Source organism: Hemitrygon akajei, chromosome 4 (genome assembly GCF_048418815.1).
Source record: "Hemitrygon akajei chromosome 4, sHemAka1.3, whole genome shotgun sequence".
NCBI lineage: Eukaryota > Metazoa > Chordata > Chondrichthyes > Myliobatiformes > Dasyatidae > Hemitrygon > Hemitrygon akajei.
Window position 1 is genome coordinate 158,807,199 of NC_133127.1, and position 14,263 is coordinate 158,821,461.

Here is a 14,263-nt window from a genome sequence, read left to right on the forward strand (position 1 = left end):
CAGATGGGTACAGATTGCTTTCTGGTTATGGAGGCAGGTAGGGGTAGAACGGGGTGCAAATGGCTTCCTTCGTGTTTTGATATATGTCAGAGTAAACGGTGTTATATCTCTCCTTTCTTCATTATGAATAAAATTTTGTCCTCAAATTACTTGAGCAAGTTAAATTAAGTTCCTCAAAATATGAGGACCCATTACAAGTAAACGGAGGTGCTGACTATCATGGCCTAACTGTAAGACTGATTAGCCTATAGCTGTGTGTGTATTCCTTATCAAAATAACTTGCACTGATTCCCTTTTTGTACCAGCTAGTTTTAAGTTTGCATTAACACGTTAGTAGAGTTAGAACATATAAACTCTTGTATTCCTTTTATTAGGTCTGTATGTGACAATATTGCTCAAAGGAAGAGGAATATTGAACAAATAATAAACGGGACATGTGCTTTTGAGAACCACTATAATTGTACTTTTCAGTAAGTATGAAGTTGTAGATGAGGTATTAATGGCTGTACTGTGTTTGCATTCGGTTTAATGAAAATACCTACTTTTCCCGTCATCTGAGAAGGAAGATGGATCTGACTTAAGGAGTACATCTTCATTAAGGCATACTCCATTCTCCACAATGATCTCACCCTTCATTGTTCTCGACCTGAGTTGACTTAACACAATGAGTAGAACAGGCAAAGTCCAATTCCTCATTAAATGCATCTTGACATGATGCAGTCTAATCAACCATTAAATACGGTTTTTGTTATCCCATCCCCCACCTTCCCCATATGACCTGGAGTCAGACTTCCTAGCTGAGAAAACAGCTTTCAGGGATCCCCAAGCTGCAGGTAACCTGATTTATGGAAATATGACTTTACACAAATTCATCATGCATTTTCAAGGCAGTAACAACATTTTTGTAGTATTCATGAACGACTGGATGCAGTACACTGTGCATTTGATGATTGGTAATGTTGGGGTAAAACTTTGCAATGGAAGAATCACAGGAAGTATAGGCCAACAGACATTTCTGACATACGGACAGTTGTCAGGGCCAGAAAACGCGTATAGCCCAAGGACTGCCTGTATGTATCAATGTTGCTCTTTCTAGCGCAAACAAAATGTATTTTTTCAAAACTGGGAAACTAGCTCTCAAATTCCTGCCCTAGTCTGTGAATGATTCATTGAGTGCCACTGCAGTCCTACCCAATTAATCCATTGATACTAAGTAACCACTGAATGTCAGAAACTTGCCTAGCTCCCTTTGCTGCACCAATTAATTGATACTCAGATTTGTACATCAACATCCTTCATAAGACAGTGGCTTCCTGCTTCCCAATTTCATAATTTCTGCTGAAAGCCAAAAGTCCTTCTGCACTCTCCAGCTGGTGGAACCAATGCAGAACATGCTCCAATCAAATCATTATTGTAAATTATTTCAGGAGAAAATGTACCAATTGTTTTCAAAATAAGGCCCTTTTAAACTGGATATCAGTTGAAGCTTTTCCAGAACCTCTAATTTTCAACAAATGAAAGGACCAAAACTGGATACAGTACTGTGGATGTGATCACTTCAAACATTATACTGGCAAATAATTTCTAACTCTGTGCTTAATTGTCCTAATGCTTTCTTCTTTTACAATATCCCTACAACTCCTGGGCATTCGGAGACATGTTTGATAATTCCCAATTCTTCTTTTGTTCTGTACTTGGTATACATCACTGCAAGGCATCTGGCTCTCAGGTACTCTACCTACAGGCTGCTGCTTGGCCTTGGCAAAGAACCTGAAAAAGAGAACAATAAAGATTAACTTTATTTGACAGGTGCACATTGAAACATTCAGTGAAATGCGCTGCTTGTGTCAAGGACCAACACAGTCCAAGGGTGGGCTGCCCACAGGTATCGGCACACTTACGCCATCAACATAGCGTGCCTACAACTCACTGACACTAACCCACGTATCTTGGAATTTGGGAGGAGACCGGAGTGCTTGGTGCAAACCCACTCAGCCATGCAGAGAACATACAGACAGCAGAAGGAATTGAACCCGATTGTTGGCTTTGTAAAGCGTTTTCCTAGCCATTACGCTACCATGCTGCCTGACAATGAACGTTGTATTTAGTTCTGCTGAAGTTCAGAGTGGTGTCATGAAACAAAATTAAACTTGTCATATGGTTTCATCTCATTCTGTCAGTGAATCTGACACACCGCTTGAAGCAATTTGCTGTTTAATATGTCTGTTTTTGTTATTTGTATTCTGTTTGTTATATTTGATTGAGACCCAGACTGAAATTAATGAGACATGAGATGGAAGGTTACAGTGGCTGCCTCTGCCTTTGTACCATTTTTAACTGGATGTTAGAGTTGATAATGGAGGTTTCAGAAGGCTTCAATTGGGAAAAGGTCAACTTGACTGGTCTCAGGATGGTATTGGTGGCTTATTATGGGTAGTAGTCTTTTTCTTAATTGCACATGATTAATTTATTCCAAACTTGAGGTCAAGATTGAAGCAAATAATGTCTCACTTAAAATGTGCCACTTTGCTCGTGTTTATTTTCCTTCTGTCACCGATTTGCTTTTTTTCACAGGGTGCTGCCAGATGATATCTTCACTGTGTTCAACTCTTCTTTTGACAATTATGCTTCTCCAGCATTTGGATTTTTCATTTGTTTTTGGGGTGAGAAACCTCAGTAAGAAATCATGAAATACAATACTGAAATAAACACACATCACGTTGGAAGGGAAATTCATTTCAAATATTTGCATATTAAGTCGAATAGGTATTCTGGTGATCGCTCAGTGATGCATGATGTTTCTCTGGTCCCCATGGGACATTTTCTATGAAGGTAAAACAAGTTCTCATTGTCGCAGCATGAGAATTGGTACTTTGGCTAAAACCGAGACAAAACTTTCTCTTTTCAAATATTTCTGTGTATGTTCACGTGGCTAGGAATATATCAAATAATTAAACAGGTATCACAATGACACAAAAACTCCCTCCCAGTCCACTCCTAATATCGGTCTCCTCCCATTAAAAATGTGTTTGCGTAGCATCCAAAAGGGAGAGCATTATGCAGATGAATTGTGTGGTTTTCTTGTGCAGTGCGACAGTGAAAAGCGAAGAGTGGCATCCCGCACTTCTCCACTGAGCCAGCAATCCCAGGGCAAGAGATCGGAGGGTGGCATTGATTTTAAGAGTAATGTTTGTTCACTGCCTGAGGGTCCTGGATAGAACAATGCAAGTGTACTCCTATATCATTCATCTTCTACTGATGGCCGACAGTGACTGGGGAGAAACCATATGGAAAATCATGAGTATTGCACTGACGCAGCAATGCAGTGCATTACATCGTAAAATTCTGAGGTGGATGATTAACAACATTTGGAGGGATGGATTTATCATTGGTTGCTTATGCTAAATGTGTGTATAAGTACTGATCTCCTTGTAGTGAGTCCTGCACGTGGGTCAAATATTTACTCTCTGCTTCAATTTCCAGGGACAGTATTTTTGGAATTCTGGAAGATGAAGAATGCAGAACTTGTGTACGAGTGGGATGTTGAAGACTATGAAAGTGATGAACTAGTGAGACCTGAATTTTACGGAACAGAGCCGGTGAGTATTTCAGAATATTCGGGGCTCTTTCCTTCGGCCTTGCTACCTGTTCGGTGGAGCGGCTGCATAAGGGCCCAAGACGCTAGTGCACCTGGTGAAATTACCTGCCTTGCCCCGTAAAGCACAGATCCTCCTAGGTCACTAACATGGAGACCAAAACTGAAGATTCCTGTACCAAGTGGAAGTAGCTAGCATGCTGACAAAGAAAGTAGTTTACAATATTATTGTTGTGGATATGTAAATTGAATGCCCATGACAACCACAGATAGGCACTACACAAGCCAAGCACAGATGTGTCCAGCTGTCTAGTGTTCAGTGCCAAAGAGCCAACAACAGCAACGTGTCCATTATCAACCTAGCTGTCTTCTCACCAACCTCAGCTTCTGATGAGAACGAGTAAAGCCATTAAGATCTTCCTGCAGAATATGTGATAGAAAATCTTTGGAGTGATATAAAACAGAAGAAAATGCTGACACTTTTCAGTAATCCAACCACCTCCGTGGGAAGAGGAATTATAGTCGCCAGCCTTTTTCATAGAACATAGAAATCTACAGCACATTACAGGCCCTTCGGCCCGCAATGTTGTGCCGACCATGTAACCTACTCTAGAAACTGCCTAGTATTTCCCTACTGCATAGCCCTCTAATTTTCTAAGCTCCATGTGCCTATCTAAGAGTCTCTTAAAATACCCTATTGTATTTGCTTCCACCACCACTGCCGGCAGTGCATTCCACACACCCAAAAACTCTGCATGAAAAATTTACCCCTGACATCCCATCTGTACCTACTTCCAAACACCTTAAAGCTATGCCCCCTTGTGTTATCCATTTCATTCCTGGGGAAAAAGCCTCTGGCTATCCACACAATCAATGCCTCTGATGCACTATCAATAACTCCAAAAGACTGGAAGTAGAGTAAATACTGAAAGGCTTTTATTAGCAGTAAAATGGACCACGTCCAAGTTGGATGACCACCCTGGACTGAGGGAGGAGCAGTGCCTCCAATCGCCTTTATACAGGGGTCTGTGGGAGGAGCCACAGGAGCAGTCAGCAGAGGGGCGTGTCCAGACAGGTATACATGGTTTACCACAGCCTCTCATCATGTTATATCAGGTCACCTCTCATCCTCCGTTACTCCAAGAAAAAAAGGCCAAGTTCTCTCAACCTATTCTCATAAGTTATGCTCTCCAATCCAGGCAACATCCTTGTAAATCCCCTCCCCACTCTTTCTATAGTATCCATATCCTTCCTGTAGTGAGGTGACCAGAACTGAGCACAGTACACCAAGTGGGGTCTAACTAAGGTCTTATATAGTTGTAACATTACCTGATGGCTCTTAAATTCAATCCCACGGTTGATGAAGGCCAACACACCATATGCCTTCTTAACAACACTGTCAACCTGTGCAGCAGCTTTGAGTGTCCTAAGGACACAGACCCCAAGATATCTCTGATCCTTCACACTGCCAAGAGTCTTACCATTAATACTATATTTTGTCTTCAAATTTGATCTGCCAAAATGAACCACTTCACGCTTATCTGGGTTGAACTCCACCTGCCACTTCTCAGCCAAGTTCTGTACCTATCAATGTCCCGCTGTAACCTCTGACAACCTTCCAGACTATCCACAAATGTTCCATATGGAACATTTATTTTATTCCACTTCCAACAAATGTGCTCTGACCTGCCGCCTATTTCCAGTACTTATTGTTTTATACCTTCAGTATCTGCGGGTCTTCCCCATTTTCACTCACCGAATGATGGGAAGCTGAAAGGCTGGCTGAGGAAAGCTTCACTGGGAGACACAGAGAAAGGGGACGTGCTGGAGGATGGAAACCGGGTGTAGAAAGATATGATGCATACACCTGGGCTTTAGGAATAGTAAACAAAAGAGGGATTTGAGGCTTATAAAGCAGATTGAGGCATGCGAGATTTAGGATTGCTTAATCAGAGGCTTAGAAAGGGGGAGGTGCTTCAGTGACCATTGGAAATGCTTCTGTCCGTCGGCTCCCACTCTGTCACAGTGGTTCTCTCAAGTGATGTTATGTCTTAGTTTGGAGAAAATTAGGTCGAACCTTCGAACCTATGTTTGATTTTGAGAAAAGACGGGGTTCATTCGCTCGTTATTACCATTTGAGTTAATTGATAGATTGTCTCCATGATCTAATTGTAAATTTTGGTATAATTTTTTTTGCTGGCGGTTTGATGTTTATCTTTAGAAGCTTTTTGTATGATGCACGGCTCCAGGGTTGAACAACTAATGGGTCCTTTTTTCCCTCACTTTTTTCTTGTTTTAGTAGGGTTTTTTCCTTTTTTTCTGTGTCGCCATATTTTTCAATCCTTAATATTTTCTTTTTCTCTTTTGAGACATTGTAAGTGTTACTTACTTTGATGTACTCTTGTATTTTGGATAATAATAAAAGGATTTGAAAAGAAAGGAAATGCTTCTGTCGGGTGAGGGGCTGTTCAATTGCTTACAGTGGAGTCTGGCATCAAAAATGGTGGAAGGCACAATCCCTAGGGTACCCATTTTGGAGCAGCTGTTCTGAGAAGGGTTGAACTACTGCTGCCATCGTCAGTTTGTGAGCTTGGGCAATCTTCTGGCTACGGCGAGTTGCGTGTGATCCTGGAGAGTTCAAGGGTCCCTGATGACCGGCTGCACCTCCCCTCAAACCACATGGATCATTTGGAGCAGTTGATAGACTCGCTGAGCAGCATACAAAAGGCTAGAAGTGTCAGCAACAGGACCTCAGGGAGGGTTGTGTCAGTTGTACATGGGATCGTCAGGATGGGTGAGCAGGCAGTGCAGAAGCTCCCTTCCCAAATCGGAATATCAAATTGGGAACTGTTGAGGGGATGGTCTTTCCACATCAACCAGATCACTCGCATGATGATAAGCTCTGTTGTACAAATATCAAATATTAATATTTAATATTTAAGAGGAACAAAGTGTGCAGTGCAACAGTTCAATTTTTAATCCCCAATACCAAAAATTCATGAGGTATTTAGCAGGTCAGACAGGTTCTGGGAGGAGTATGGACTTTACGTTTGGAGTGCAGGCGTTGTCTGGTCTCTCTGCAGCTGATACCTGGCATGCTGAAGGTTTTGTGTTGTTTTTTTTTACCTGGAGTCAATTACCGTAGATTCCGGACTACAGAGCGCACCTGATTAAAAGCCGCTGGCTCTAATTTTAGAAATAAAATCAATTTTTTACTTGTAAAGGCCGCACCGGATTTTAGGCCGCACCGGATTTTCGGCCGCAGGTGTCCCACGTTGTAATATGAGATATTTACACAGAAAGATATTACACGTGAGGATTTTTTAACTTTTAATTAAATCCATATGGTAACAAAAACAAATACATATTGCAAATGCTTTTTTTCGAACCGTGCCTGTAACGCAGCTACTTTTAAATATACGTTGCGTATACTTCTTTACTGAACAACATTCCAATATCTCCTAACGACTGGTAAAAAATATATATACTGCAGCCTACCAGGAAAAGTTATTGATCGCCTTTAACTTAAAAGCAGCGTTTTCGCTCCGCCGCTCCCCCCCGCCGTCCCGTTTATCGCAAACTGGTATCCCACAAGACGCGGCGAAACCGGGTGTGACGTCATAGCATCCCGCGATGTAGTACAGAAAACAAATATAGTTAAAACTCTTCTAACTTTAACTAGAAAATGAATTACTATGCGAAAATATTATAAACTAAATAACTGCCATAAAGGCAGCACAATGCTTTTCTTCGAGTGTTTTCCATGTTGATGAGGGTGAGTACAAATGACTGATGTACAATAATTTAATTGTGAAAGTGCGCTTGATTTATCGTACAATTTCATTGGACCTCTGTGAACTACTCATCAATTTTATTGGTCTACTGTTACGAGGCAAAATGTTTTTGGCGGCATGAAAAAAAACCATGTATTAGCCGCTCTGTATTAAAGGCCGCAGAGTTCAAAGCTGTTCAAAATGTGGGAAAAAAGTAGCGGCTTAAAATCCGGAATCTACGGTAATAGTATTAATTTTTTTCCTATCTCTTGTTCATCCTGCCATTTCCTAACACAGTAATTGAAGACATTGTTTTCTTTTATCTGAGGGAAGTCAATCTTGACTGTCATTGTTTAAAAGCATCATTTCTAAATTGTCCTAATATTCTCAAATCTTTCAGGACCCAATCACAGGTGAACCTGAAGCCTTCTACTCACCTTACAGACAACACCTAAAATATGTGCTTTCATTTTCAGTGGGAATTCTAATGGTAAGGACTTTCAATGAATTCCCTTTCATATCTTTCTGTTTGTTTTTAATTCCCTCTTAACTTAACCCTTCAAAATGTGCCATTTCCTTGGCACGTGGCACACCTGAATGAGAACATTATTAGGGTGGGACTAACGCTGCACGTGACTCTCAGAATGGTGACTTAAGGGCAAATGACCAAGTCCCCAGATACAACACGCAGAAGAACATGGATAATTAGTGTAACCAGTCAGCCTTGACACTTGCTCACTGGGTGATCTGCTACGTTTTTTTTTGTGAAGTCAACTTTTGTGATCAGGAATGTTGTTAGTGTGGTAATATGGCAGCTCATTCGGTAATCTTCCAGGCACAAAGGAACGTGTAACAGAGGTTACACAGCTCTTTTTTTTTTGTTGACAGACCCCTTTTCAAACTGCACTAATGAGACAAGTTCCTCATCCAGGTTATGAAGCAGAATGGAAGATAAATGTGCTTCTCATTAATGTTTTCAAATGCAAAATAATCTGCAAACCAGAGATCATGATAGATAGATAGATACTTTATTCATCCCCATGGGGAAATTCAACTTTTTTTTCCAATGTCCCATACACTTGTTGTAGCAAAACTAATTACATACAATACTTAACTCAGTAAAAAATATGATATGCATCTAAATCTCAAAAAGCATTAATAATAGCTTTTAAATATCTTAATTATTTATAATAATAAATAATAATATAATAATAATATAATATAATATAATATAATATAATATAATATAATATAATAATAATATAGATAGATAGATAGAAATGAGCCAGGGAAGCACAGGTAAATTCCCAGGATCCCATGTAACATCTTTGTGGATACCCAAGGATCTCTCTCCCCTACATTGGGAAACACTGGCTCTAGCAAGGTCCTTCCCAAAGTCACTGGAATCCTTCATACATTATCTGAGACTGAAGCAGAAACAAGCAGAGTTCTTGGGGATGGTCTTACCGTGATTATCAGCAATATTAGTGTAAGATTGGCCCCTGGGACTCTGAATAGTCATTTAGCTATACTTACTCCCACAGTCCTAATACAGGCTGGCCGGTAGTTTAGTTGGTCATTGTAGTTTGTCCTGTCATCAGGCTAGGGTTAGATTAGGGTTATCTGGTAATGTGGCTCAAAGGATCAGAAAGGCCTAGTTCTGCGCTTCATCTCAATGAATGAATAAACATACATGGTAGATCTCTCTCGCGCTCTCTATTGCTTTGCAAGTACTGCAATGTCTGTAGTTTGAGTGAAGGCATTAAACATCGGCTCTCTGTCTGTTCCAAAATTTGAGAAGGAAGGTGGGGAGGAGGGGTACAAGACAAAACCGTATACATATCAATAAAGGGAACTGCAGGTTTAGATCACTGAGTGGTGAAGTGAGGTCACCAGCCTGCAAGAAGCAAACTGTATTACTCTAGTAGAGCTGTGGGGATAGAGGTAGGCAACGTGGCACTGCCAGCGGAAATGAAACATTCAACCATATTGAATGACGAATCAGACCTTCATTGTGGGATACTCATATGTACATGACTTGACTATGAAAATGCATTATTTGAAGTCCCCTGTAATGTATTAAGTTATTTTGTACACAAACCATATTCTTCAAACTCCTTTTGCAATGTCAATGTGGTTGGATTCTGTTAAGTTATTACAACTGCACTAACACTTTGTAAACTGATATTTCTTAACCAAACTAGTATTAAAAATGAATGAGAATTTTTTTGTGAGAAACATCACCTTTTCTTTTTCTTTTGTGTTATGCGTAGGTGGGCTGGGTATTCATCAGCGTCTTGGCAGTGGTCATTTATAAAACCTGGGCTAGATTTCGAGTGACAGAGTCCAACTCGTTGGAATATTTTCTCTTAACTACTGTTGTTAGTTCGTTACTTAATGCATTATCCATTTCAGTAATGGGAAAAGTAAGTATAGTTGATTATTTTAGGTTCACAATGCAGTCCTAATATTTTTTTTTGGAAGGAACTAGATTGTGATATTTAAGATTAAAAACATGAAATAACAAAGCTTTGTATGATGAGTAAACCAGGGAAGATCGATAACTATAGTAAATTTCAATCATTTTTTCTGTTATTGCTCTCATATTTGAAAACCTTCAAAACATAGTATTTGGCTTATTGTGCCAATTCAAAGCATTAAAATATCTGATATGGTACCTACAAAACCATATTTGCTTTTATCTGTCTATGTCAATGGGAATTGTTTTGGCCATTTTTCTGCTTGTTTGGTAAATGTCGAAATTTTGTATTTCAATTGCAAACATTAATCATAACGGGTTTTAATAGAACAAATAAAAATAAACTGATTTCAGTGGCAGAGGATCAGAAACTAAGGGCTTTCTCTCGCTCTCTCTCCACCCACGTGTCAGTCTCTGCCTTGACTCCATTCACTAACCTTACTTCCACTAACCTCTGGGGGTAGAGAAATCCGAAGATTCACTGAGAGAAGAACACTAGAGGAATCATGCACCCTATCAATCCACTTAGCATCTTGTATATTTCAACAAGTCCACCTCCCATTCTTCCATACTGCAATGTCCAGTATGTGTCAATTCCTATATCCAGAAAACAATCAAGTGCAAAGTTATACATTGCATATTTAAGGAAAGATTCCATATTAAAGGACAGATGAACTGCTTCCAGTGTAATCTTTCTTTAAATATGGAAAGTATAGCTACACACAATACTTCAGATGTAGTCCAAATACCATCCTGTGAAGTTCCTTGTCTCCTTTCCACTAAAAACCAACCTTCCATTAGCTTTCCTGATTTTTGCTGTACTTGCGTACCATTTGCGTTTCATTTACCAGAACCTTATATTCATTTTGTAACCTATATTGTTCTCTCACTCGGTTTATATAACTTTTTGTCTTCATTCTTTCAAGTAAATAACCTAATCTCTTCCCACTTTATTCTGCCAACTTCTGGCCCCTCACCTAACCCATCTATAATCCCTTTATAGGCTTTGCCGATCTCATAAATTGTCAGCCTAAGTATCTTTGATTCATAAGCATATTTACTCCATTCAAGTCATTAATGTAGATTATACACAGTTGATCCCCGTGTCACACCACTAGTTGCTGACTGCTAAACTGAAAATAACTGATTTATTCAGATTCTGATAGTGGAATGGATGGGAGAGGCCAATGACAAACAAGAGAAAATCTGCAGATGCTGGAAACCCAAACAACACACAGAAAAGCCTGGAGGAAGTCAGTGGGCCATGGAAACAGTCAACGTTTCGAGCCGAGACCCTTCATCAGTTCTCTCAATGCCATGCGCTTTCACCTTTGTCCTACAGTACCATCTATCTGCGCTTGTGAATCTAATATGGCAGCAACCGTCTGGAGAGGTCCTACAAAATGCGTAAAATTTAGTAGAACACCATGAGCTGTTTTTGTTTTTCATACTAATATTTCATTGGCAAGAAGGGTAGTTTAAGATGAGGTGGGAGAGAAGTCATCAATAGGATAAATTCTTCTCCCAATGGCTGATTATAGAGAGGCTGTTAGTTGGTCTTAACTAAAATTCTGGACTGATCTAGGAAATGACTCTAACAAACTGGAAATAAAGAAAATATAAGCAATTTTCTATTAAATTTACAGTATGTCACTGCATACATTGCCTAAGGAAGTAGCAAAGAGAACATTACTTTAAGTGATTTATTGATATTAAATCAAATGTTATTTTGTAAGGATTGGAAAAATAAATTAATTTTGTCTTGCACTTGACATTTAGAAGAATGAGGGGGGATCTCATTTAAAAATATCAAATATTGAAAGGCCTAGATAGTGGACATGGAGAGGATGTTTCCGATAGAGTCTAGGACCTGAGGGCATAGCCTCAGAGTAGAAGGGCATCCCTTTAGAATAGCAATGAGAAGGAATTTCTTTAGCCATAGAATGGTAAATCTATTACATTCTTTACAATGGATGGCTCTGGAGGTCAAGTCATTGGGTGTATTTAAAGTGGAGGTTGTAGCTTCTTGATTAGTAACAGTTGAAGTGAATTGGCAGGAGGGGGGAATGTAAATCAGCTATGTTGGAATGGTGGAGTATATTTGATGGGCCAAACAGCCTATTTCTGCTCCTATGTCAATGTGGTCTTATACAAAATAACATGAGGGAAGTTTCAGGACTGGATGTCCATCCCCCTACACCTCCATCCCCCAGCAGGAGGCCACACTGGGAGCTTCCTTCTGGACAATAGACCCAACCAGTCCCTCTCTACCACTTCACTCCTCCATCTGGCAGAACTGGTCCTCATCCTCCTTCAGCTAATCCCTCTTCCTTCAAACCAAAGGTGTAACCGTGGGTATTTGCATGATTCCCAGCTGTGCCTGCCTGTTTGTCAGCTACGTGGAACAGTCCATGTTCCAAGCCTACACTGGCATCGCTCCCCAACTCTTCCTACACTACATCGATGACTGCATTGGTGCTACTTCCTGCACCCACGCTGAACTTGTTGACTTCATCAACTTTGCCTCCAACTCCCACCCTGCCTTCAAATTTACCTGGTTCATTTCCAATACCTCCCTCCCCTTGCTCCATCTCTGGGAACAGTCTATCTACTGAAATCCTTTATAAGCCCACTGATTCTCACAGCTACCTGGACTATACCTCTTCCTCCACCATCAACACTGCCCTCAACTGCATCTTTTCCATTTTGCACACATCTGCCCTCACCCCATCATCCCACTGCCTCACCAGGGATAAGATTCCTCTTGTCCTCACCTATCACCCTACCAGCCTCCACATCAAGCATACAATTCCATGTAACTTCCACCATCTTCCATGGGATCCCACCACCATGCACATCTTTCCCTCCCTTCCCACTTTCTGCTTTCTGCGGAGATCGCTCTCTATGTGACCCCCGTGTCCATTTGTCCCTTCCCATTGGTCTCCCTCCTGTTACTTATCCTTGCAAGTGGAACAAGTCCCCCTATACCTCCTCGCTCATTACCGTTCAGGGCCCCAAACTGTCCTTCTAGGTGAGGTGACATTTCTGCTGCGAGTCTTTTGGAGTCATCTACTGTAACCAGTGTTCCTGGTGTGGCCTCCTAAATTTCGGTGAGAACCGATGCAGATTGGGAGATTGCTCTGGCAAGCACCTTTGCTCTGTCTGTGTCACAAAAAGTGGGATCTCCTGGTGGCCACCCATTTCAATTCTACTTCCCATTCCTATTCCAATATGTCAATCCATGGCCTCCTCTACTGCCATGATGAGGTCACACTCAGGTTGGAGGAGCAAGATCTTGTATTCGGTTAGGGTAGCTTCCAACCTGATGACAGGAATTTTGATTTCTCCAACTTCAGGTAACTGCCATCCCCCTTCTCCATTCCCTATTCCCATTTCCCCCTCTAACCTTATCTCCTTACCTGCCCATCACATCCTTCTGGTGCTCTTCCCCCTTCCCTTTCTTCCATGTTCTTCTGTCCTCTCCTCTCAGATTCCCCCCGCTCTAGCACTTTATCCCTTTCACCAGTCAACTTCCCAGCTCTTTATTTAATCCTCTCCCCCTCTCCAGTTTTTTACCTATCTCCTGCCACCTTGTACATCTTCTACCCCTTCCCCCACCTTGTTACTCTGACCTCATTTTTTTTCCAGTCGTGAAGAAGGGTCTTGGTCCGAAACGTCGACTGCTCTTTTCCATAATTGTGCCTGGCCTGCTGAGTTCCTCCAGCATTTTGTGTGTGTTGTTTCAGGACCTTTCCCATTAATTCTGTAAAGCAAATCCCTAGAGATAAGAGGACTTGTGAATCTTAACCCATGGCTTTCCTGAAGAAGAACCAGACACAGCCTGCACATATTGTATTGTACACACTATTATTTTATCATAAACAACATTCTGGGCTTCAAACCCATGTATAATAAAGTAGACTATCAATATTGTATAGATTATAGAGCAAAGATGTTGCTGGGGTGAATATTAATCTTCCTTCTCTTTGATATTTTATCTTTAAATTTGAAAAGAATGAAACTTTTGTGTTCTCATACAGGAAAATGAATTAAGGTATTTGATTTATTTTAGATATATCAGTTGATCGCAGTTAAAATGACCAAATGGGGTAAGTAATTATATATTAAAGTGTTTCAATGTGCGTCTATGGGATGTCATTCCTTCAGTCAATTTAACCTTATTGTGTAAGATAGATTAATGGATATTGTAAATAACAGGGAACAACAAACACCAACAGAAATGCAATGAGAAAGAAGAAAATCTTATGAGGAAAGCTAAAACAATATTAGAATAACTCAATTCGATCAGAACCAATTCACAGACAACTGATGCAATTTGGAGTATCGATATTCCAGGTCTTATGATGTAATTTTATTCTAAAGATATCAGTGGTACAATAGTAAAGCAATAGAGGA

The 14,263-nt window shown here is 40.5% G+C and overlaps 1 protein-coding gene across 3 annotated transcripts in view; it reads left to right on the plus strand.

Moving 5' to 3' along the window:
- Positions 1–14,263, plus strand: part of LOC140726842 (anoctamin-5-like) — a 60,599-nt gene that overhangs the window by 25,370 nt on the left and 20,966 nt on the right. For all 3 annotated transcript variants that reach the window (XR_012098738.1, XM_073043735.1, XM_073043736.1), the window contains exons 8-13: positions 375–470; positions 2,575–2,663; positions 3,484–3,599; positions 7,769–7,858; positions 9,642–9,794; positions 13,920–13,956. Coding sequence is in view for 2 of the 3 variants with exons in the window: in XM_073043735.1 (XP_072899836.1) it covers positions 375–470; positions 2,575–2,663; positions 3,484–3,599; positions 7,769–7,858; positions 9,642–9,794; positions 13,920–13,956 (581 nt within the window). In the remaining variant the exon portion in view is untranslated. The remainder of the gene's footprint in view (positions 1–374; positions 471–2,574; positions 2,664–3,483; positions 3,600–7,768; positions 7,859–9,641; positions 9,795–13,919; positions 13,957–14,263) is intronic.